The sequence below is a fragment of the Tyto alba genome, unplaced genomic scaffold (genome assembly GCF_018691265.1).
Source record: "Tyto alba isolate M040663 unplaced genomic scaffold, T.alba_DEE_v4.0 Super-Scaffold_6, whole genome shotgun sequence".
In the NCBI taxonomy this organism is placed as follows: domain Eukaryota; kingdom Metazoa; phylum Chordata; class Aves; order Strigiformes; family Tytonidae; genus Tyto; species Tyto alba.
Window position 1 is genome coordinate 10,636,935 of NW_024881327.1, and position 22,905 is coordinate 10,659,839.

A 22,905-nucleotide genomic window follows, 5' to 3' on the forward strand; every position below is an offset into this window, starting at 1 on the left:
TCCCCGTCCCTCACGGGGACAAAGGGGAGCGGGGGCGGCCCAGCCGGGCGCGGACAAACCGGGGACGGGACCTTCCCCGCGGGCGGAGACCACGAACGCCACCGTGTCACCCCCCCCCCCCCCACGGCCCCGCCGCGGGCTCCTACTGCCCTTTCTTCCCCGCACTACACCCCCCACCCCCCCGCCCCACGCCATGCCGCGGCCGGGGGCGTGGCGTGGCGCTCGGGGCGGGGCGTGGCGGGGCGTGGCGGGGCGTGGCCGCCGCTGCGCGCTGTGTGCTGGAATGCGCGGCGCCTCCCGCCCCGCCGCCGCCGCCGCCGCCGCCGCCGCCAGCGCCAGCGCCAGCCGCGCCTCCCCGGCCCCGCGCGCGCGCGCGCCCCCGGCCCCGCGCGCACAGCCCCGCGCCCCGCAGCAGCCGCGCGGCCGGGCGGCCCCGCGCCGCCGGTGAGTGCGAGTGCGCGGGCCCGGCGGGGACCGGGGTGGGCGGGGAGGGGGGGGGGGGGGGGAGCGGGGCAGGCGGCGGCCGGGCCGGGCCGGGCCGGGCCGGTCGAGAGGCGCTGTCCAGGGCTGATCTGCGGCGGCCGGCGGGGGCGGCCGGGCCCGGCGGGGCGGGGAGGCGGAGGCGAAGGGGGGGGATCAGCACCACGGCTAAGGAGCCGCGGCCGCCGCCTGCGCCGCGCCGCCGCGGGGGCGCTCGCCGGGCCTGGCCGCCGCCGGAAGGCGATGCCGCCGCCGGGCCGGGCGCAGCCCCGGGGCCGTGGTCCCGAGCGGAGGCTCGGGGCGACGCTCGCCTTCCCGCCCCCGTGACCTTGCCGGTACCGAGCCGCTTTCCCCCCCCACCCCGCGCCCCCGCTCCGGGGCCGCTGCCCTGCCCTGCCCTGCCCTGCCCGCCGCGGGGGGGAGGAGGAAGCCGAGTTCTTGCCTCGCCTCCCGTCCCCGCGGGCCGGCGGCAGGGGGAGCGGCGGGGTGGCCGTGCCCGGCCAGGCCCCCCCGGCGGCGGCAGGCGGGCCGGGGGCGGCGGCGGGCGGCGCGGGGAGGGCCGCTTTGTGTGGGCAGGCAGAAAATGGCCGCATGCCTGGCAGGGAGGGAGGGAGGGCGGCGGCGGCGGCGGGGGCACGGCCCGGCCCGGCTCCCCCGGCCGCCTCCCCCGCCTCCCGCGGCGGATGTGCGGCGGGGGCGGCCGCCGGGCCGGGCCGGGCCGGGCCGCCCCCTTTTGTTGGCGGCCTTGGGCCCGGCGGGGTCCCTCGGGCGGCCGGCAGCCGGGCGGGGGCCCTCGGCGGGGCCCGACGGCCTCGGCACCCACCCGCGGGCGCCTGCGCCGCCCCCCCGTGTCTGACATGGCGGCCCCCGTGGGAGCTGGAGGGTCCCGGCGGCCCCCGTGGGAGCGGGGCAGCGCTGCGGCCCGGCCCGACCGCTCGGGCCCCGCGGGACCGGGGGTCGTGGGACCCCGCTGTCAGTGCCCCCCTCCCTCCCCCCGGCCCGGCCTCCACAGGCCGCGGTCCTGCACCGCTCGTAGGGCAGAACCGGACAGCCCTTTCGGGAGAGCAAGGGGGCTCCCACCCGCCCCCCGAGGCCGAGTGCCGCCTGTGGTAGCGGGGATGCCCTCGCCCCGGGTTCTCGTGCCTCCCACTGCCCCCCTGCCTTAGCGAAGAGATTTAATTTTCGGGTGCGTCCTGGAGGGCTGCTTGGACAGTACGAAGCAGAGGAGGCTTTTCGGCAGCTCCGGCGCTTACAGGTGTTGCTTTTCTCTTCCAGCAGAGTTACTGCCATGGCAACTCAAGTGCTGGGACAGTCTGGTGGGAGCAGCCTCTTTCCTGGCAGTGCTAATATTGGTATGGCATTGTCCAATGACATGTATGACTTACACGACCTTTCCAAAGCTGAGCTGGCAGCTCCTCAGCTTATTATGTTGGCAAATGTGGCCTTGACGGGAGAAGTCAATGGCAACTGCTGCGATTACCTGGTTGGAGAAGAGAGACAAATGGCAGAACTGACAACGGTGGGGGACAGCAACTTCTCAGACAGCGATGGAGAGGGTATGGAAGATAGCCAGGCTGCGGAGAGTGACCGTGAGGCACCTGAAAATGTGGAATTAAGTTCTCTTGAAGTTCCTAGTGTGGAAACCCAAGGTGCAGCTGCTTGCCCCCCTCCTAAGACCCCCAGTGTGGACAAAGACATCTCATTGGAAGCACCGGGTACTCCGGAAAGCACAGAGGACAAGTGTAAGAGCTTGAAGAGCAAGCCGTTTCGTTGTAAGCCTTGCCAGTATGAGGCAGAGTCTGAAGAGGAGTTTGTGCATCATATCAGGGTTCACAGTGCTAAGAAATTCTTTGTGGAAGAAAATGCAGAAAAGCAAGCCCAGGTGAAGGAATCTGATTCTTGCACAGCAGAAGAGGTGGATTTCTCTAAGGGCCCAATCCGTTGTGATCGTTGTGGCTATAACACTAACAGATATGATCACTATCTGGCTCACTTGAAGCACCACAACAAAGCAGGGGAAAACGAGAGAGTCTACAAGTGTACCATATGCACTTATACTACCGTCAGTGAATATCACTGGAAGAAACACCTAAGAAATCATTTTCCCAGGAAAGTGTATACCTGCTCACAATGCTCCTATTTTTCAGACAGGAAGAACAATTATATTCAACATATTCGAACTCACACAGGTAAGTCTTTCATCTTTTTTGATTTAAGTGTGGTAAGAGTACTGAGAAACTGTGATGAATGAAGCAAGCTGAGAGTCTTTTATTTGCAAAGTTCGTTCCACCCCGATAAAGCTTTGCGCTCTCTCCCCTTGGTGCTGCCAGGCTCACAGCCTCATGGAAGTGTGGATTTGGTTTGAACGCCAGTCTGCAGTCCGAAGGGACTGAGACAATCTCTCCATGTCAGGGACCCAAGAGGAGGTGGAAGAACATTCTCTTCAGTAATTTTAAGCCAATTTTTTGAAGAGGGCATGACAAATTGTGCCTGTGATGATTGTCAGGGTCTACAACACAAAAGCCTGATGTACTGTAAAAACAAAACAAGCAGGTTGACTAGAGGAGCCCAAATCACATAGGTAGTTTTGGAAATGGTACCTTCAGACTGAACTGAAACTTGACTGAGCTGTAATTACAGAGAAGGAAGAGCTGATACACACATGCAAAGTAGTCCTCCAGCATCTACCAAGTCAGAGTAAGTGTTGAGTAGTGTTCCCAGTGAATGAATTCCTCTTAATGTACAGGGGGCTTGTTTTTCCCAAAGCCTGCATCGCTGCAGTAGCCAGAAATAGACACATGCTTCTGTTGGCCTAAAGGAAGCCTTCGAGGGAGTCTTTGGCCTGATTTCCAGTCTTCTCCTAACGTCAGTTTGTAATCGTAATCTCAAGGAAAAGCGTGAGGCCCCTTTCTTACTCTGGTTCGTACCAAGTGGAATCGGAGGACCTTCAGTGTTGCTGCCGTCCTGTGAGCGGGGGCTGCAGGTGATTTAGGAAATATCTTGCTTTGTATTGGAGAGCCTCGCCAGCCTCTCACGTGGAGAGTCCTGAAACATACCCAAATTTGAGTCTCCTTTCTAGAAAGGGGCGTTGTAGCTGCCTCACCTCTTCAGGCAGTGAGGTGCAGTTGCTTTGCCTCCTGATCCCTTTTGTGGAAGCAGGAGTGCCGTTCAGACTTTTCTTTCTTCTTCCCAGGAGCCTTTATTTCCTTCCACTTTGTCAAGACTTTCTGAGGAGAGGGCAGACTTGCTAACCATCTTTTAGCGTGCTGACCTGACTTGGTTCCCCTTTCTTGTAGGCTGTGTTGGCTGAGCAAAACACTGGAGAATTTCTCCTTTGAAGTCATGTTTTGTCACAGAGGTGACACGAGTGGTTTGGAGGCTCCAGTTCAGTTGTCTGCAGCTGTCTGGAAGGGGAGGGCTGGACTCGGACGGCCTCGGGGCTGGGCTTGAGCTCAAGTGTGCAGAAGTTTGTGTTGTCAGCATGCTTTAGTATCTGCTTTGACGGGGGTTGGGAGGGTCTGCTGGGATTTTTAGTACGTTGAGATGTCCTCTTAACAGTAGCCACGTGCTGTTGTTTAGAGAATACCATCAGTTTAAAAATCAGTAGTACCTAAATGCATTTTTCCTAAACAAGTAAACAAAGATTATTGTGAGAGGTGTTAGGAAAATGGTGTGGTTTATCCTCCAGTTTGTTTTCTTCATGTGTACTGGGGGAGATAACAGGAAAGAGACCAAGTAAAAATTGCAGAATAATAGGAGAAAAACTAAATCATCTAGGGAACTCGTGGTCAAATGTGAGTCTACACCGCAGTGCCTTTCTGTTTTACATTTGTCTTGACTTTAAATTCATCCCTGCTTATGTTTGTACACAACATTAAGTCCCCCCTCTGATCTCTGAAAGCTCTTGTTGAGTTTTACAGGAACTAACTGTGAAAGCATGTTTGCTGAGGAAGTACTCTGTTATCACAGCATTTGACCACTTTATCGGTGAACTGTATTAAAAAAAAAAAACAAAAAACCAACACAAACCCCAAACCAAACCCAAAACATGTTAAACTACGTAGGATATTGTCCAGTTCCTCTTTTGTCTTTCAAAAATAGTGGTGCAATCAAGGTTTCTGGTTCTTTGGTTTGCAGTGTCTTTTCATTATTTTAATGAAGCTGAAATGAGTGATTATGATGATGATTTCAGCATTTTTTAGTCCACCCTGGTAGTTGTTTCTTTGCTAGCTCTTAAATAAAAAGTTAAGATCTTTCAGCCAGTTCTCACTTGATAAAAATCTTTCAGATATGTTAGTAGACTCATTTAGGAATATGCCTTTATTCCAATAACATTGATTTTGTGGGGGAGAGTGTTAAAGCTGAAGGAAGAGTATTAGGAGAATGAATAAGCTACTGGCAGGTATATTTATACACCAGCCTAGAAGTTTCTGCTGGAGTTAAACTGTCTAGATGATAGTAAAATATCTTTGGATTATAGTTTTAATTTAAAAGTTAAGAAAAATATTTGTTGGATAAAAGATGAGAGGGATGTATACATACTTGATTTCCTTCCTATTTTATGGGTCCAGAATGTTAGGAAGAAAGATGGAATTTTTTGTTTCTTTGGTTTCCGGGTTGCTAATAGGTTAAATCATTTTGGACAGATACTTTTCTTTCTCTCCTATTTCCTGTACTTCACCTGACTTTTTCAGTGTGAGAAAATGCCTCCTTGCAGATAATTGGATTCTGCTGTGTTTGAGCCATCCAGTTTTCTGAAACCCTGACTGTAGAGTGCAGTTTCACAGGATCAAATGCACTGCTGCTGCTGCTGCTGCTGCTGGAGAAAGGCAGTCTCAGTTTTCTCGCCGTGTCCTGGGACTGGTTGATTCAGCTCACTAAAATGGCAGTAAAATAATCCTTTCCTCTTCCCGCGGTTAGTTTTCTGCTGGTTAGTGAACAGAATCGACTTACCAAGGACACATACAAATGCCAGAGCACAGGGCCAGGAGCAGGGAAGGGGGCTGCACGCTAGTACCTTGCACGGTGGGAGAAATACCTGTCCTCTGAGTGTTTGGGCACCCCTGGAAGGCAGGCAGAGGTTATCTGCTTTGCCAGTTGCTTGCATCCGTGTTGGACAGCAGGTGTCGGTGAACCCGCCCTGCCCTGGAAAGTACCTTGCAGCTCTTGACAGTGCTTGTGTGGCAGGCTGCTGACAAATACGGGGGACCTTGGGCAAAGGGGCGGTTTAAGGATCCTGCAGGTGGTCATAAGCTTGTCAGCTGGGAAAACTACATCTGGAAGAGCCTGTCTGCTGCAGGAGGGGTGGCTGGAGATGTTCAGGGCCATTCCTTCCTCTGCTCGCGGGGCAGAAAGGACCTTTTGTGTCAGGAACAGATCTACCTGGACTCATGGGTGCTCATTAGACGTGTTAGACCAAGTTTTGGCTTGATTTACCCCATCAACTACCCACACTGCTGATCCTGAAACTGTACTACACGCCAGACAGTGCAGCATTGTTCTCAGTTTTTTCCGTTTTACTTGTTAGAAGCAATTTATAGAAAACTTAACTGAAAATCGTCTGCAGGGCTATATAAATAAGACATCTACTTCAGGCAGTTGCAATGTTCAGTGCCTAGCTGTGGGCTGTCTTTTTTATTTTGCTTGTCACAGGGATTCTTTCTTGCTTTCCACTGTGTTGTAAGTTTGGTGGAAGCAGTTTTGTTTCAAGCAGATGGAACTTTTAATGGCATTACAAGGAAAGCTTTATAAAGAGATCATCTTAAACTTCTTCACTGATGTGGATCTGCCTGTTCACTTGCATAGAGTTAAGTGCCTGCTTAAGCTTTTGCTAGGTTGAGGCTTATTCTTTAAGTGTCTTGTGGAGAGGTTTTTTTGGTGGCTTGTTTGCATATAATGAGCTTGTAAAATTACAATAAAAATCCTTTGGGGAATAGCATTTTATAAAACAGCCCTTTCAGTGTAGTCATGCATTTAATTCTCAAGTGGCAATAATAATACATTGTAAATTAATTGCATTCATCATACTTTGAATCTAGTACATTTTGTTGCTGTGCCCTATACAAAATACCTGAAAGAAAGCCTTTTCCACATTCCTGACATTGTAGGTAACTTTAGAGATATGAAATTTCAGGTAATGGGAAGAAGACATGACTGAATATTCCAGGACCTTTAGCCACATATTTTCAGATTGTAAGGAGTCATTTAAAAACAAAACCATTTCTTCATAAGAAAAGGACTTACCCTTCCCTTGTACATGACTTAATCTTATTGTGTGTATTGCATCAATCTCCTGCCTTGTTTTAACTGGAAAGGGAGGGGAGTATGGTTGTTAGGGTGAATCTACCTTTAAACTGCTGATCCCATCAAGAACGATAGTCTAAATGTTTGATGGGAGGAAGAAATGTGGGATTAGTCTGCATTACAAAGATCGCTTCTACTGCTGTTTTGGCAAAGGCCAGCAGTGGAGCCTCGCATCACAGACTGGCAGATGGAGGTCTTTGGTGATGCAGATAGAGCTATGCCTCTGAAAGTGAACAAATAGCCTGTATGCAGGGCTTTTGCTGACATCCAGGTCTCAGTGGTTTGGGGAGCACATTGGTTGTATGCTTCAATTGATACAGCAGAATGCTGTAGTGTAATTCTGACTGTGACTTGAGTAAATGTTACAACCGAGTAACTTTTCCCATCCCAGCTTCACTCCCCTCTTATGTTGTGGGTATAGACCCCAGGCTAAAAAAAAAGTGTTTTTACAACTTGTAGTGGAGACAAGGCTGCCTCGATCTCTCAGCTGTGCTAGCAGCTTGGGGCAAACACCCCTGGTACTTATCTGGACCTGCCTAGCAGCTGCTAATTCTAAAACTGTCTGCCTTTATTTGAGGCTTGTCTTTACTTGAAAAGGATTTTCAAGTATCATCATACTGATAGTTACACAAGCTAACTGTCCCTTGTGGAGACCTAGTTTATGACAGGTTAGTTTCCATTAGTTCTCCAGAAACAGTAACTCTGAAGGCAGAGGGATTTGAGTCTTTGATATAAAAATGTTGCTGCTACACTTGAGCTTTTGCTAGCAGCATAGTTTCATTGAGCAAGGCATCATGCTTTTCCACACTCCAAGCTAATTTCACTCTGCCAATAAAACTTTGGAAGTAGAGACCCAGCCTCTGTGTGCGCTTGTGTTCTGGCAAGTGGAGGTCAACGCTGAACAGATGGTTGTTCCTCATCTTCATTCAGATTAAACACGGCGGTTTCAGGTAAAGGTGCTATGTGAAGCAAAAACATTCACCGTTTCTTACAGGGTCTGTATCTTTTGTGTATCTTCTGAGTGCTGGGAGAAAATACTGTAGGAAAGTCAGCTCTGGTGGTTTAGGGCTTCCTAAAGGTGGCTGTCCTCATCACCTTTTGCCCGAGGTTACCATCTGACCCCAGATGGACATGAGAATGTACCTCTCTCCTATTCTACCCCTTCACTACCCACACTGATAACGCACTGATGACACGTTGTACTGGTCCAGCTCGTGCATATACCTCTCACTGTGTCCCTTTAACGAGAGAGAATGTGCCCTCAAATACACCTTGAGGATCTGAGAGAGCCTCACATATATGGCTCGGTAACCAAGTTTGGGAATCAGCTGTCTTTCAGTAACTAATTTGCTGTTTGTTTTTGCAGGAGAGCGACCCTATCAATGTGCTATGTGTCCTTATTCCAGCTCTCAGAAGACCCATTTAACCAGGCACATGCGCACCCACTCAGGTTGGTAAGGGGCAGCAGCAGCATGACTCAGGAAAAGGGGGTGGTTGACAGAATCACAGCGTGGTTGGAGTTGGAAGGGACCTCTTGGAGGTCTTCTGGTTCAGCCCCCCTGCTCAGGCTGGGCCACCTAGAAGCGGCCTGCCCAGTTCTGTGTGAGATGTCTCACCCAGTCTGGCCTGAGCTTCAGCTCCTACTGTAACAGGGAAGGTTGTCTTTACCTGCTAAGAAAATGCAGAGTGTCATTAATAAAAGTGATAATGGGGGAATATATCTTTTTCTTTCCCTTTGACTTGCAAGGTGCATTCTGAGGTTCATAGGGATTGCTCTAGTAGTCCTAGTAATCTAGTAGCAGATACAACATTGATACAGGAGCAGATTCTTGTCATCTGTCTGCTGCCATAACTCAGTTCAAATCAATGAAGCTGGGAAAATTTTTATCATCTGAGAGTGTTCTCTGTGATGTCTGCAGTTTCATGTCAGGCAGGCGTTCTGAGGGAACCCTCAGCTTTTGCTCAATATTACAGAAAGATGTAAAATAGCATCTGCTTATGGCAAGGAGACACAGAGGGGAAAAAAGCAAACTCAGAGGGTGCTCACAACTGACTCTGTCTTGAGGCGCTAAAAGCCAAATTAGCAATTTTCACTGGTCTTTATTTCCCATTACTGGTCATAAGCTGTGGTGTTACAAACATCTGCTCTCACTCTTGCAAATCTCTTTTTGAATGAATTAATAGCATTTTTGTGAGTTAAAATGACATGCCAGTATTTTGGTTTGAGAATTTTGTGAATGAAGTGTTCTGCTTCCAAAAAAAAAGAAAAAAAAAAGTAATTTTTGGCTGAACCTCTGGGCTCAATGTGAATTTGCAGATGGTTTGGTCAATACTGAGCCTGGAAATGATTTCATGAGCATCTTAGTCTCCCCTTGTCTGTGCAAGGAAGTGTAAAATCCGAAGGAGATGAGGAGTGGGATCTGCCCTTGGCCCTTGACTCAACGGTCTGGGAGGGAGGGTGCGAGCTGTGCTGACAGAAGTGGGAGTGCACATGGGACTCTTGCTATCAGGGGTGCTTTATTAATAGCTCTCATAACTTCTACTGCATGTCATGCCTCATTGCCCAGGCAGCTGAACCTTTTCTGTGGCAATTTCTGGACTCCTGCAGTTCACAGGCTGGCCTTTTAAGGCAAACTGGTGCTGGAGCTTTCTTCAAAAGTCAGACCTTGAACAGCAGTGCTTTAGAGCCTCCTTCACAGCCATGTCCTTGGCCTTCTTGCTACCTGTCCTTTCCACTTGTGCAACAAAAGCCCTGGATTTAGTAGAGGTGATGAACACAAACTCTTCAGATATAACCTGTGAGTTACTGTGTTGCAGCTACCTCTGTGCAGTTAGAATAGCCTGTTCGTGTGTAAGTGAGAAGCTGTTCATGTCCTCAGTCTGTAACACAGAACTGTTCCTTGAAGTGTAGGAGGTAAAGGTCCGTACTTGAGAGAAGGATGAGCAGGGAAGCACATCAAGCTTAAACTTGTGGAAAATGTCAACAGGAAGTGGAGGGAAAAAGGAAGGAAGGAAATAAACAAAGAAGCCAGGCTGAAGGTGGGAAGGAATCAGAGTAACCCTTCTTTAAATAATAAAGAGATGCTGCAGGCAGAGGTGGAATGATCTAGACACTTAACCAAGTGTCCTCATCCTTCCTGCCGGGGAGGCAGCACAGCCTTTTATAGCGTTTGTGAGGGCACTGCAGATCAGCCAGCCGTGTGCCTGGCACACGCACAGCCACCACCACAGCCGTGGTGACTTCACCTTCGCTGCGGGCTGCGCCGGTCCCCTGCAGAGGAGCAACATGAGTTCGGGTGGTGTCAGGGCGGCGAGTTGCAGGGGTGGGAGAAGGACTGTTGTGCCACGGGCAGAGGGGGCTGGAGTGGATTTTCAGCGCACTTAGGAAGTGGCAGGCATTAGTTCTGCAGGTCAGTTCTGAGATGCTGGTTCAGAGCTCAGGAGCATCCCAAATTCCTCAGCTGAAGTTGCACATGCACAGGTGTTCCCAAAGTATTTCTGGACTTGAGTTGTTGCGCTAGAAGTGTTTTTCCTATTTGCTTTGATGTGTAAATTGAAAGCCACTTCTGCTGCAGCGGCAGAACGTTTCAGGAACACTTCTGCAAGAGTCATTGCACAACTGTAGATGCAGATTTCAGCAGTAACATGATGGGTTTGGACTGCATCTGGTTGGCTTGCCAAGAGTAGCCTGCAGCCAGTATGTCATGTGTTTGGGACACTATAACAGTGAACTGAATTATGAGAGGTAAAGATCATCTGAGCAGTGTGCCCCTTTCACGTGCCTTGGTTTTTGCTAGCTTCTTTTCCCTCGTTTCCTTTTCAATGCAAACATGAAGTATGCTAAATCTATGTAAAGTTGGACTTTTTTGAAACGTTTGTGTGAAACTGCTATTCATCAAATGTTACATTTCCATTTTTCTACAATGCATTCAATGGACCAGTTGGGTATGGATTCCATTTGCTAATATTACTGTAGAGAGATCTCTGCCGGTATGTATGCATAGCCAGAACCTGTGACGTTGTTACTGCTTGTTTGGTTTTGGATCCCCTTCCTCATGACCCTCACCCTTTCTCTCTTTTTTTTTGTATTTTGTTCTTGGTGTCTTGTGAATGTGTTTGTGACTCGTGGATTTCTTATGTTGACTTCACTTAATTTTAAAGGCGCATGGATAATTTTTTTTTTTTTTCTTTTTGAGTTTCATATTTCTGTATCTGTATTAGCGGGAAGTGATTTTCCCCCCTCCCCCCATGCTTAATAATCACCATCATTCCCTTCCACCCTTCCTTCCTTAGGTGAGAAGCCATTCAAATGTGATCAGTGCAGTTATGTGGCCTCAAACCAGCATGAAGTAACTCGTCATGCAAGGCAGGTTCACAATGGCCCGAAGCCTCTGACTTGCCCACACTGTGACTACAAAACAGCTGACCGCAGCAATTTCAAAAAGCACGTTGAGCTCCACGTCAATCCGCGCCAGTTTCTCTGTCCTGTTTGTGATTACGCAGCATCTAAAAAATGTAACCTGCAGTATCACATCAAATCCAGGCATCCCGATTGTTCTGACATCACCATGGATGTTTCAAAAGTGAAGCTACGGACTAAAAAGAGCGAAGCTGACTTTTCTGAGAGCATTAATGACAAAGCAGAGAAGGAACAAGCGAAAGGGGATTCAGCTGCAAAGAAAACTGAGAAAATTGTGAAAGTGGAGAAAAAAGATAATTTGGCAAAGGAGAAGAAGCCAACGATTAATGTTTCTGCAGGCCAGGTGACAACCAGAAGTCGGAAATCAGCTTCAGAAAACAAGGAGGTGGATATTAAAACTGAGAAAAATACTGAGAAAGCATGTAAAACAAAGAAGATCAAAAGAAAGGCAGAGGCTGAAGTAACTTCCTCAAAGCAAGAGCCTGCAAATGATACCTCAGCAGTAACAAAAAAGAAAAAGAAAGTGGAAGTTAAACCCAGAGACTGCGAGGAAGCTCAAAAAAGTGACGTTGCACCAGAGGAGGAGCCTAAAAAGCAAAATTCTTGCCTCAAGAAAAACAGAAAAAAGAAATCTCTGAAAAATAAGCACAGTAAGAAGAGCAGTAAACTCGATCAGGAGAAGATCGAGGAAGAGGAGATGCCAGATGAGTGTCATACCACAGAAGAAGATGGGTGCGTGAAGCCTAACACTGAGGGCAGTGACCAGAAGGAGCAAGATCCCACTGACACAGTGGCATTAAACACTGATGGTGGTCATGCTCCCAGGGGGGAGAGCACCGATCCCAAAGGAGGCTGCATACAAGACCCAGGGCAGCTTTGTCTGCCAGCTCAGGCACCAAGCACAGAAGCCGAGGTAGAGGACCAAGAAATGCCTGCTGCAGCAGGAGAGAGCAAAGACACTGCTGGTGAAAAAGAGGAGGAGAGAAAGGCGGACAGAGGGGAAGACACTTGTCCTGAGGGATCTTCCCATGCAGTGTCTTCTGAACATAGCTTGGATGTGTCCATGGATGTGGTAGCAGATCTGGTGCCTGAGAAGGAGCCAGAGGAAACCTTGGTGGCAGAAACAGCGAGTAGCTCGGACCTAATGGACCCGACCAAGACGTGCGGGCCAGCGACAGAGCCAACAGGAGATGCCGTGCCGGCACCTGCACCCCCGGGAGGGTGTACGCAGAGCCCTCGGGTGGCTCTGGCCTTATCACCTCCGGGTAACACAGCAGTGAGTGAATCTCAGGAAATGGACGAGGACGAGGGCATCCACAGCCACGAAGGCAGCGACATAAGTGACAACATATCAGAAGGAAGCGACGACTCGGGGTTAAATGGCGCTCGCTCAGTGCAAGAGGAAACAAGTCCAAAGACGTCCCAAGGGGCTGCAGACACCACAGTGCCCAGGGAGAACTATGTGTGCATTTTTTGTGACCGCTCGTTTAAAAAGGAAGGTGAATACAGCAAGCACCTCAATCGCCACTTAGTCAATGTGTATTATCTTGAGAAGGCAACAAAAGGGCAGGAGTAGGGATAGCTGTGGTTTGGGGGAATCTTCTTTTGTAAGATCTTATACAGCTTATGTACAGATATTGTAGATTTTTTTTTTTTAAGCACGGTTTGCTTTAGTGTCTGCATTGTTTTGTTTTGTTTTTTTAAGTTGAAAATATTTTTGACAACTTTCTGTGTAATGGTGAACTCATTAATTATTCGATCTCTTAATTAGAGAAGGCAGTTAGGGTGTATGAGGCTGTGTCCTGTAAAGTCAGTGTAATCTTCTAGTCTATTAGCTTATGCAATTCTTTTACAAATTGAGTCTTAGGAACAAGACTGTAGCTAACGATACACAAGTTGGATGTTTATAGAGCCATTGGCATTAGTTGCTTTTTGTTCTAGCAGCCAACTCCTCTCTCCCCAATTCCCTTCCCTTTTTTTTTTTTTTTTTTTTTTTTTTTAAGTTCTCCTTGATGTGTCTTGATGTTCAAAGCGTTAAACTACTTGGATGTTTTTTTTCTACCAGGAAGATAGCTTCTATTACATAAAGAGCACTTTGTAAAAGAAATCAAAGTTGGCTAGTGATGAACATAACTTTTTAAGATAATTATAATTGTGAACGTACATTTCAGATCCCCTAAGCATGAATGGTGAGCCAAAATTTGGGAGTAGTCCTTCCAACTTTTGATTGGAGAACCGCTGTCTTGATTAATATCTTAATGACTGTGATATGTAATTGGCTTTGTTGTGGGGGAGCAAGTTTGTTATTGTTAATTTCTGCTTTTTTTTTTTTTTGATTGTGCTTTAAGAGCTTAAAATATTGCACATTGTTTTTGATTTTTACCTATGCAGTTTAATCCTTTAGGAATAGCGCTTGTGCAGTACATGTACACTTTATATATGCATGTTTGATTTTGTTTGTGTAAGTTTTTTTTATTTGGAAACGTTCAGATTCGTTGCTTACCATGGGGCAGTTTTCTGTGATGCTCTTTACTGCAGATTTTTCTTGTTTTCCTGGGGTATTACTAGTTGTGCGTGAAGTTGCTAAAATTATGAACTGCTTGGCTATGTATTTTTGACTGGCTCTAAAATTGTATAGTTCTTGAGCAAAAGGGTACCGATGCAATTTCAAAACACTATAGGGATTTGTTTTATCATGGAAATGCCACTTCTGATATTTTGAATACATCTACAGAGTAATAAATTTATAATTTGGGATTGCCAGACAGGAAAATACTCTTGGTGGAAATGGTCTGCAGATTCTGGAAGTCCAGATTTTTTTTTTTTCCCTTTTCCTTTTCCTTTCTGTGGTAGACAGCAGTCAAACTTAATGAGCTTAAAAAAAATAAAATAGTAGCAGCGATATAAGTATATTTCATCAAAATCTAACATCTCACACACCAAAAGAAACCCCGAAGATAAATCAACTGGTAAGCAACAAACCTGGCATTAAAAACTGTAGTAATTCCTGCTCATTATTCATTCAAGTTGCATTTAATAAAATCATCTTGCTTCCATGCAGAGAGAAACACGTAAGTGACCAGATCATCTTCTCAGGTCTCGATGTCATACCAGGATTTAAAAATTCTAAACAGATTTAATTTCTGGCAGACACAAACAAAGGAGAGATTGCATACTTACTGCTTGTAGCCAACCAGTGGCAAAATGTAATCAAAATCCAAACCAGCAGGGAAAAAGCAACATCCTCCAGTCCCGTCTGTGCACTCTTCCAAGTGCCGTTAGCCGCCTTCCCAGTGGGAGCAGCTGGGCACAGCTTCTCGGGTTGTCAGCTCCAAAGAAGCAAATTTGGAGGCAGGTGTTATTTGGAGAGCGGAGTTGAGGAGCTCAGACAGTGTTTGTCAGAGTGCTTTAGGGCAAACAATCTCAGTATAAGCTCGGGAATAAGCCCTATTCTCCGGGTGTCCCCACAGCATCTTCCCCTCCAAACAAACCCACTGCCTTGAATGAATAGAGAGCAACAATGCTACGTTGCTTCTGCTTTTGGGAGAGATTGGTAATAGGAGGCCAAAGATTTGAGAGGGAAGGCATCCCTCGTGGCAGAAATAAATTGTATAACGTATAGTGAGTTTTTGTTTGCTTAGATAGTGTTCAATCCTTACCTTGGCTGCGACAATCATTGTCAACTGAAGATCAAGTTGCAACTATATTTATGTTAAACATTAAGAAAATAAACCTAGTTGAATTGTTTTCCCAAACAACCAGTTGTAATAGTCTTAGATGTTTTTTTTTTTTTCTTCATAGTAGTGTTTCCTTTATATATAAATGTTGCCACCATTTGTGAGCGATGTCAGCAGATGCTGGGAATTCCAGTACTGTGTAGAGGTTTTATAGCTCCCTTCATATCATTGAGAAGAGCCTTTGCCGTCTTGTGAGAGACTTCAAGGACTTTAGCTATGTTCAAATAAACTTGTGGACTGGCCTGATAATTTTTCTGGTTTGTTTTTGAATGAAAATAATGATGTTGACTGACTTTAAATCTCTGTCTATGAGATAAAAACAAAGATGTGGTTCTCTGAGATACTCTGCTGCACATTTCTGTGAAGTGGTCAAGGTTTCAATGCTTGATCTGACAAGAACTCTTTGAAGACGACAGTCGGCTCCTGTTCGGCAGTGTTTCTTACCACAGGATTAGAAACTGAGAGTAAATTATTAACATATTAAGAAGAAGAAAAGTTGATTCTATCTGAGACCCATCAACAATGTCCTGAAATACCTAATGTTGGTGCAGAACTGTGTTGGAATTCTCTGCTTGGTTAAGACCAAGGTTTGGGAATATGTTATGGTAAAGCAGCAAGGATGTAATGCATTATGTGTACCTAAAATGTTAGACATTGCTAGTATTGAGTATTTGAGGGGGGTTGCAGGTCAGGTAACCCACCATATATGGTGGTCTTACATTGCTGTATCTCCCTTTAAACAATGCCTTTTTTTTTTTTTTTTTTTCTTTTTTTGGTCTTTTTCAATACTTTTAAATTATTTGTTGGTTTTGCCAATACTAGCATTTTTTTGTGTTTATTGGCAATAATACCTGTACGAGCGTTCAACCGCCAATATGTGGTTGAAAGGATTAGCACACTGATACCCCTACACTGCCAGCCCTCGGTTGAGCAACGTGGTGTTTTGGGCTTTTGCTGTATGAATTTATACATTCAAAGTAACTGCCCTGAGAAACGGTCTAGAAGTGGGTAGCTAGGCATTAATAATCCATGGTATTGTAACTGCTATTTCTGGATTTTGATGATCTAGACTGGAACTTTAGTCATTTAAGGAAGAAGAATGTTTAACAACTGACAGGCCAGTTAAGATACGGTAACGTCATTGATTTCAACAGATTTAATTGATTTCAACAGATTTAATGTAGCTGAAAGGTATTAAATCAAATTCAAGAGTTTTCTTGAATGTCAGTTGTGTAGATATGTGGCGTGCATTCGATATTAACAGAATCCAAATAGCTAATGGAATTTTTTATGTGTACATATATTTTCCCCCTCTAAAGTTACACTAGCTAACAAACTTTTGTAAGCTGGCATGGAAACTTTTTTATGATGTTTAGTTGCACCATGTTTGAGCTTTTACAGTGCAATACTTGTATTCTCTGAATTAAACCAAAGGTAATTTTTTTTTCATGCTCTCTCTACTGTAGTGCATGATAGTCTTTTCTACAGTTGTAATAGATGTAAAACAAACCAGATCATACATCCTGTTTTTACCTAAAACATGTATAAGAAGTCTTTTGTTCAAAATGTAGTATAAAGTTAAACTAAATTGCATTATATTAACCCTTACAAGTGTATTTTCCTAAGCATAGTTATGATTAAATAAACTTTATTAAGGAACTTGCAGCTTCTATCTCCCACTTATTAATGGCTCTGAAAGCCGTCTGTAACTACAGGCAGGAGCAGCGCAGGCGTCGTTGGCGAAGCTCCTCAAGCCATCAGAGTCTGGGGGTGCCAGTACACGGATGCCGTATGCTTGCACGTGCAGGCTTGGCTGCAAACGGGGACAACAGCTCCAGAAATAGGTTATTTCTCCATTTCAGCGTACTATATTCATTTCCCTGCCCACCTCAGTGAGGGCAGGGCACAAGGTGGGGGGTGCACGCATACAGCCGAGGTTCAGACTTGGTGCTGGACCTGTTTGTGACTTGGCAGGACGGGCCCGGGGGGCACGAAGGGCACAGTCGCTGCCACGTGAGAAGAAATACAACTTGATGGAAGCTGCGGAACTTAAATTTGAGTTTGAGAAGTAATGCAGGTGGCAATTCCTTCTGCGTTCCAAAACGGTCTGTGGTGCTGTCTCATCTGGGGAGTTACCAGTAGATTTATAAAAATTACGTCACCCATCATCCCTATGGCTACAATACTGTGCAATTAGATACTGAAAGTGTCTTGAGGGCCGTGGAGCCCGGTATGGGCTGTAAGGGTGACTTTTCATCTCTGTCGGCCTGGCCCTTTTGCAAAACCCGAGCTGCATCAGCCCGTGATGCTAACCTGCCTTCTAGGGCTTGGCCACTCTTACCTCCTGCTGACACAGAACAATTCCTATTTGCCAGGGGATCAAGGCAAATGGCATCTAATGAACTTGTGGGGATAGTTGTATATGCAGCTGTTGCAGTTTTGAACCATTCGGGGTGCTCCTAGAAGCATAAGAAGCGAGCTTTTGTCCTACCTGATTAAATGATTTCTCATCAGCAATGCCCGCCCCCCCCTCCCCAGGTGATCTCGGCCTGTCAGTGGGAACCCGGGTTTCTGAGCCGCGCAAAGAGCCGGGGGCACAGCTACCACAGGGCATGGAGGGCTGCAGGGTGGCAGGGGCTGTCACCACCTGGGTAAGGGGCAGGTGTTGGTTTGTCCCCCTTGAAGTCTGGTAGGCAGCGTGTAGGCAGCTGATGAGGAAGGCGGTGTAAGGACAGGGCGCAGGAGCGGTGCCCGAGCCTGCCCACGGGCTGCCAGGCTGATGCTCTGCGAGGGTGGCACGGAGGTGGTGGGCTCTGGGTGCCTGTGTGCCTCTCTGCCTGTGCTGTGTGAGTTAATGATTTCAAAGGGGATCGATAGAGGAGGCCCTGCCCTTTGTACCACCAGCCAGTGGTGCCCCCCCACCGCCAGGAAGGTGTGCTGGGGACAAGCTGGATGAAACAAGAAAATACAAGCGGCTTCACAACCTGAGAAACCATTTTCCCTTAAACGTACAGTCAGGTCATCCTTATCTTTGACTAGCTCCTTGCACCTTGGCGGAAAACCTGCGAGATTTTTCCTTGGTAGAAGACCAGGATAAAACCTGCTAGGCTGAAAAAGTGCTTAGAAGCTGCTTTATGCTAAGTTGTTTTTTTACAGAACTGGGTATAGCCGAGCACAAGTGCGTGGTTGCGCAGTGCCTCGCAGGCCAACGTGAGCTCCTGCCCACTCACCCAGGTGCGCAGAAAGGTGAGTTAGCTCAAGTGGGGGATAGCTTAGCTCGCCGCTGGCTTGCGTGGAGACGGAGCAAGCTCATGTCTTAATTCAGCTGCCTTATTCAGGCTTTGCTGATGCTCCGAAGGAGCCGAAATGCCAGGTTCCTGATTTTGGTTTGGTGGTTGGTTTTTGTTTGTTTGTTTTTAAAGCCTAGCCGTGCTGACACAAGTGGCTTTGCCTTGCTAGTGTACAGTATAACCTACACATAGGAAAAGGTAATTCTAGAAGGGCAAAACCTTTCCCTTGGCCATGTTGTATTTTTAAGCTTGGTACCTGGAGTTCCCTGCATCTCCCTCCTTTGCTGGAAGCGCCAGACCTGCGGCAAGGTAATGCTGTGGCAGTGCTCTGACACCCTCGGCCTCAGGCCAGGTGGCTGAACCTGCCCCTTGCCCACGGGCTAGTTGAAGGAGCCATTCTTGGTCTCCTTTAGCCCCGTATAGGTCAGAGCACTCAAACTGCTGTCCTCCGCAGCAGAGGCCGTGCTGGAGCTGAGGGGACAGATGAGGTTTGTGGCTGGGTTTGTTTCCATCACAAACAGGTGAAGGAAAGTTGTGGCAAAAACTTGAGTGGAACGACGGCGACCGGCCCCTTGGTGGGGATGGCAGGGACGGGGACATCAGCAGTGTCCTGGGTGGTTATAAAGTGGCAGGACCACCTGCCGAGCGCTGGCGCAGGTGCGTGCTGCCTCAGGCTGGGACTCGGGAGGTGAACCTGCCAAGGGGCGGTAATTTTGAAGTGGGGATTTCGGGAGGACACGCAGCTGCGGCACTGCAGGCGCGCACCCCACGCTCGCAGCCCAGCACACACGGGCAGCGTAGCACATGTTCGCCCACCCTCTGATCTGGCCTGGCTGCTTGCCACTCCCTTCAGCATCCCTGAGCCCTGCAGTCATGGAGGAAAACCAAAAAGAAGGCTGACCCCCTTGCCCGTTGCTGTGCTGGGGGGCCTGGTTTTAATAAAGGGCTCGTATGCTGCTCTAGTCCTTCCAAAAGGCATGAAGCCCTGGGCCTGCTCAGTGCTGGCCAGAATAACCCTGATGGTTTGAGGGCTCTTTTTTTTTATTTTTGATTCGGTGCTGCTCGTGAAGCTGGAATGGGGACCTGAGGCACAGAATTATTCAAAGATGTGGCCACAATCACACCGTGGCACCCAGTATGCGTCATGGGACATTACCACCAATTCGTCCTGAACAGCAGCTGGTCAAAATTTCCCCCTGGTGTTTTGGGATGCTGCTAGCTGACCTGCACGGGCACGACACTCCTCTGCCACCACAGGAACCACTGGGACATGTCAATGCACTGCCCCAGCACGGACTCACCGTCAAGTTTCTGCTCCAGCACCAGTCAGGCTGGGCAACCCCCGGCAGTTTGGCTGCGAGATCAGTGAAGACAATTGCTGGTGAGGGGAGTTTATGGACAATTGCAAGCTGTGAATCACAGGAAAATCAGCAGGAAGCAGATGCTCAAAACTTCTGGTCTATTAGGCTCCCAGCCCAATGCACCTCTCTCCACATTACAGGCTATTTTGGGAGTGACAATGGGCAAAATTTCAGACTTTACATGGGACTTGGTCTGCTCTTGCCATGAAAAGCAGCAGCCATTTTCCTAGGCAGAGAGTCCCCTGCCGTGAGCAGCTCTGAAAAGGGAATAGCCACTGGGCAGGGAAAGGAAGCTGCTGCTTTTTTTTTTTTTTTTTTTTTTTTTTTTTTTTTCTTTTCTTTTCTGGGGTGAGCTGGCACCGTATCGGATGCATGCCAAAGCAAACCAACCTATGGGCTCCCAGCCGTGGCAGCACGTCCCTGCTTGCAGGGCGGTGGGGAGATGCAGCCCTCCCTCGCCCGGCCCAGTTCTGCACGCCACGCTGCCTCGCTCCAACCCAGCTCTGCACTTGGCCGGGACATCGAGGAACACCCTCGTCCAGGTACACAAACACCCCTGGGTGCTGCAACCCCCCGCCGGCTCGGCTCAAAGGCACTGCCAGTCAGATTTAGCTGTTAGACATTCAAAACTGTCCTTCTGTAGGATTTTCCCGGTATTTTAACTACCCCATCGAGACTGTGAGCTGTTTTTTGTGCGGTTCTCCAGCAAACTGAGCAGTTCTGCTGGATACACTCTTCTGGAGCAGCCATTAATGATTGCACCCTGCTAGCGCACACTGGGACACCCATGAAGAGCAGACCTGCCCAAGGGGTTGGACCTTCCCAGCCCTCTCCTTATGCCTCAGTTCTGCACAGGCTCAAACCACCTTTGCTTTTGGCTCCTGTGCTAAGATGAAATCGGCCGTTGTCCCCAGGCATGGTAAAAATTCTTACATTTTAGGCTGTCTAGCATAAACCAGACATGAACCCTCTGAGAAGCGTTTCTGAGCAGGTCTTCAGCTCCTGTGTAATTCAGCCTTGGACGCTTGTAAAAGGCATGTCTATGCTTTCATTGAGGCACTAATTGCTTCCACATTGCAGCCTCCTGCTTGCCGGGGTTTAGCATCTGTCAGGAGCACCCATTTTTGTTCCCAGCTGGGGCTTGCTGCGAGCTGGCTGCTGCGCTCATGGCACAGCACAGCTTTTGCAAAAACTGTTCAACACCCACCCAGCGCCAAGCCCCTGCACTGCCCCAGCTCACCGCTCGCACGTCTGGGCTGGACACAAAAGGACTCTGGGCACGGGAGGCGTGCATGCCTGCTCCCCTCCCTGCACACACATCCTCATGTTAGTAGCAAGCCTTTTCTCCTAGGTACGCTTCCAGTACCCTCTGAGCCCATGTGCAGCCCAGCTGTCCTTGTAGAAAGGCTGTTTTGTTTTGGCTTGGTTTTTTTTTTTTTTTTTTTTCCTCCCAAACCCATAGGACCTGCTACACCACACATTGGCCTCGGCTGCAATTTTTCACATCCAGCCCCGGGGCTGAGGACCACCGCTGTAACAGAGGCAGGTCTTCCAGTCACTCTTTCCACATGCGGAGCCACTTGCCTTTCATGTTGTGTCTTTCCCAGACGTACAGCAGCAGAGGAATGTTTATAGGGGATGCCTGGTTTGGATTTGTCAAGCTAGTTTTAACAGACCACGGCCAGACCCTTTTCCTGCCTCCCAGCTTAGCTGAGAGCACCGTGCCTTTTTCCACCCCTGCTTTCCTCAGACTGCTCCACATAACTGACAAACGAGGAGGTGCAAGCCTCTGCTTCCCATCGTTTTCTCCCCCCATCCCAGCCCATTAAATCAAGCGTGTTACCGGCACGAGACAGATTCTCTTCAAGGCACAAAACATCTTGTGTCTGTGTGACAGTGTAAGTAAAAACCAATGCCTGTGGTTAAATCTGGCTGGAAACGTCATTTTAGGCAGCAAGGTGGGGCTAGTGCTGGGTTTCTGCAGGCTGGCCCTGCTGAGCTCTCTGAACGCAGCCTCAGTGCAGGCCGGTGAAGAGGCAGCTTTAAGCATCATCCGAACTAAAGCAACTTCTCCAGCCCAGGCTGCACACCCACGAAGGAGCACAGACAGACAGTGGTGGGAGAGCCCAAATAATGCCCTGCTGGGCTACTCCCAGGGCCATCAGCCCGTCTGCAGAAGCCTAGAGCTGCACAGGGGCACAAGTGGCAGACAGGAGCCCAATTGAAGGACTCCTGAGGAATGAACACCCTGTCTGGGCCCCTGTCAGGGCTGTCTGCAGAGCTATCAGCCTCTCTGTCCAGGAGCAAAATCCATCACCACAAGTCTTTGTCTTTGGGATGGGAATCTAATCAATGCTTACAAACACCTGATGGGAGGGTGGGAAGAGGAGGGAGCCAGGCTCTTTTCAGTGGTTGCCCAGGGTCAGGACAGGAGGCACTGGGCACAAACTGAAACACAGAAGGTTCCCTCTGAACATCAAGAAACACTTTTTTACTGTGGTGGCAACAGAGCACTGGCATAGGTTGCCTAGGGAGGTTATGGAGTCTCCATCCTTGGAAACAGTAAAAAAACCACCCAGACACAGTACTGGACAGCCTGCTCTAGGTGGCCCCGCTTTGAGCGCAGGAACGGACCAGAGGAGCTCCAAGGGTCACTTCAACCTCAACCATGCTGCGAGTCTGTATCACAGAGCTCTCCAGGTCACCTTTTGGGCTAAGGATTGCTCTCTAGGGGTGTGGCACCCATCAGGGGATGCAGGGGAAGAACATTCGGAGATTGCACAGGACTTGTTCAGGGGAGGAATCAAAGGTGGGAAAAGGGAGGGCCTTAAGTGATTCAGGGAACAAGCGTGGGAAGTAGAGGCGTAAAGGAATAGAGAGCTAGTTGTGTGTAGTTTGCTAGCGGATACGCTTGTCTGGCACTGCCCTGCACCCGATCAGCACAATCTGTCCTACATCCTTATTAAACTGCTTTCTAACTTTCCTCAGTGAGGGCTCTGTGTTGTGTCCATGTGAGCACACGGGGATGCGAGGGCAGCAGCTGGAATCAGACTGTGGGTCGCAGGAGCTGTGTGTCCATGATGCAGCAACTGAAGCTATTGCCAGTGAAGACCTAGCTGGAGAACGGGTGAAACAGCCTGGGAGAAAAGGGGTGTGGGGGTCTCTCAGGGCCAGGTCGGGGTGTGAGAACACGTGGCTGGTTCTAGGAGAGCGAAAGGCTACGGGACCAGCACAGTCCTGGCCACCGTGTGTCTGTGAGCGAGACTGTCCGCACCGGTAACTGGAGTGGGGCTGCAGCCTCAGAGGTTCAACAT

General features: G+C 48.7%; 1 protein-coding gene across 3 annotated transcripts; it reads left to right on the forward strand.

Moving 5' to 3' along the window:
• The first annotated feature begins 408 nt into the window (after positions 1 to 408).
• On the forward strand, positions 409 to 13,174 carry REST (RE1 silencing transcription factor). Of its 3 annotated transcripts, none has more exons than XM_042808190.1 (4): positions 409 to 444; positions 1,759 to 2,669; positions 8,150 to 8,233; positions 11,077 to 13,174. In XM_042808190.1, the coding sequence occupies exons 2-4, from the start codon at positions 1,769 to 1,771 to the stop codon at positions 12,777 to 12,779; spliced, it is 2,688 nt and encodes an 895-aa protein (XP_042664124.1). In that variant the 5' UTR covers positions 409 to 444; positions 1,759 to 1,768; the 3' UTR covers positions 12,780 to 13,174. The 3 variants fall into 3 exon arrangements, with proteins under 3 accessions (XP_042664124.1, XP_042664125.1, XP_032839220.2); XM_042808191.1 differs by having other exon boundaries at positions 415 to 444; positions 1,756 to 2,669; XM_032983329.2 differs by lacking the exon at positions 409 to 444 and adding an exon at positions 1,375 to 1,666.
• The last annotated feature ends 9,731 nt before the right edge of the window (positions 13,175 to 22,905 follow it).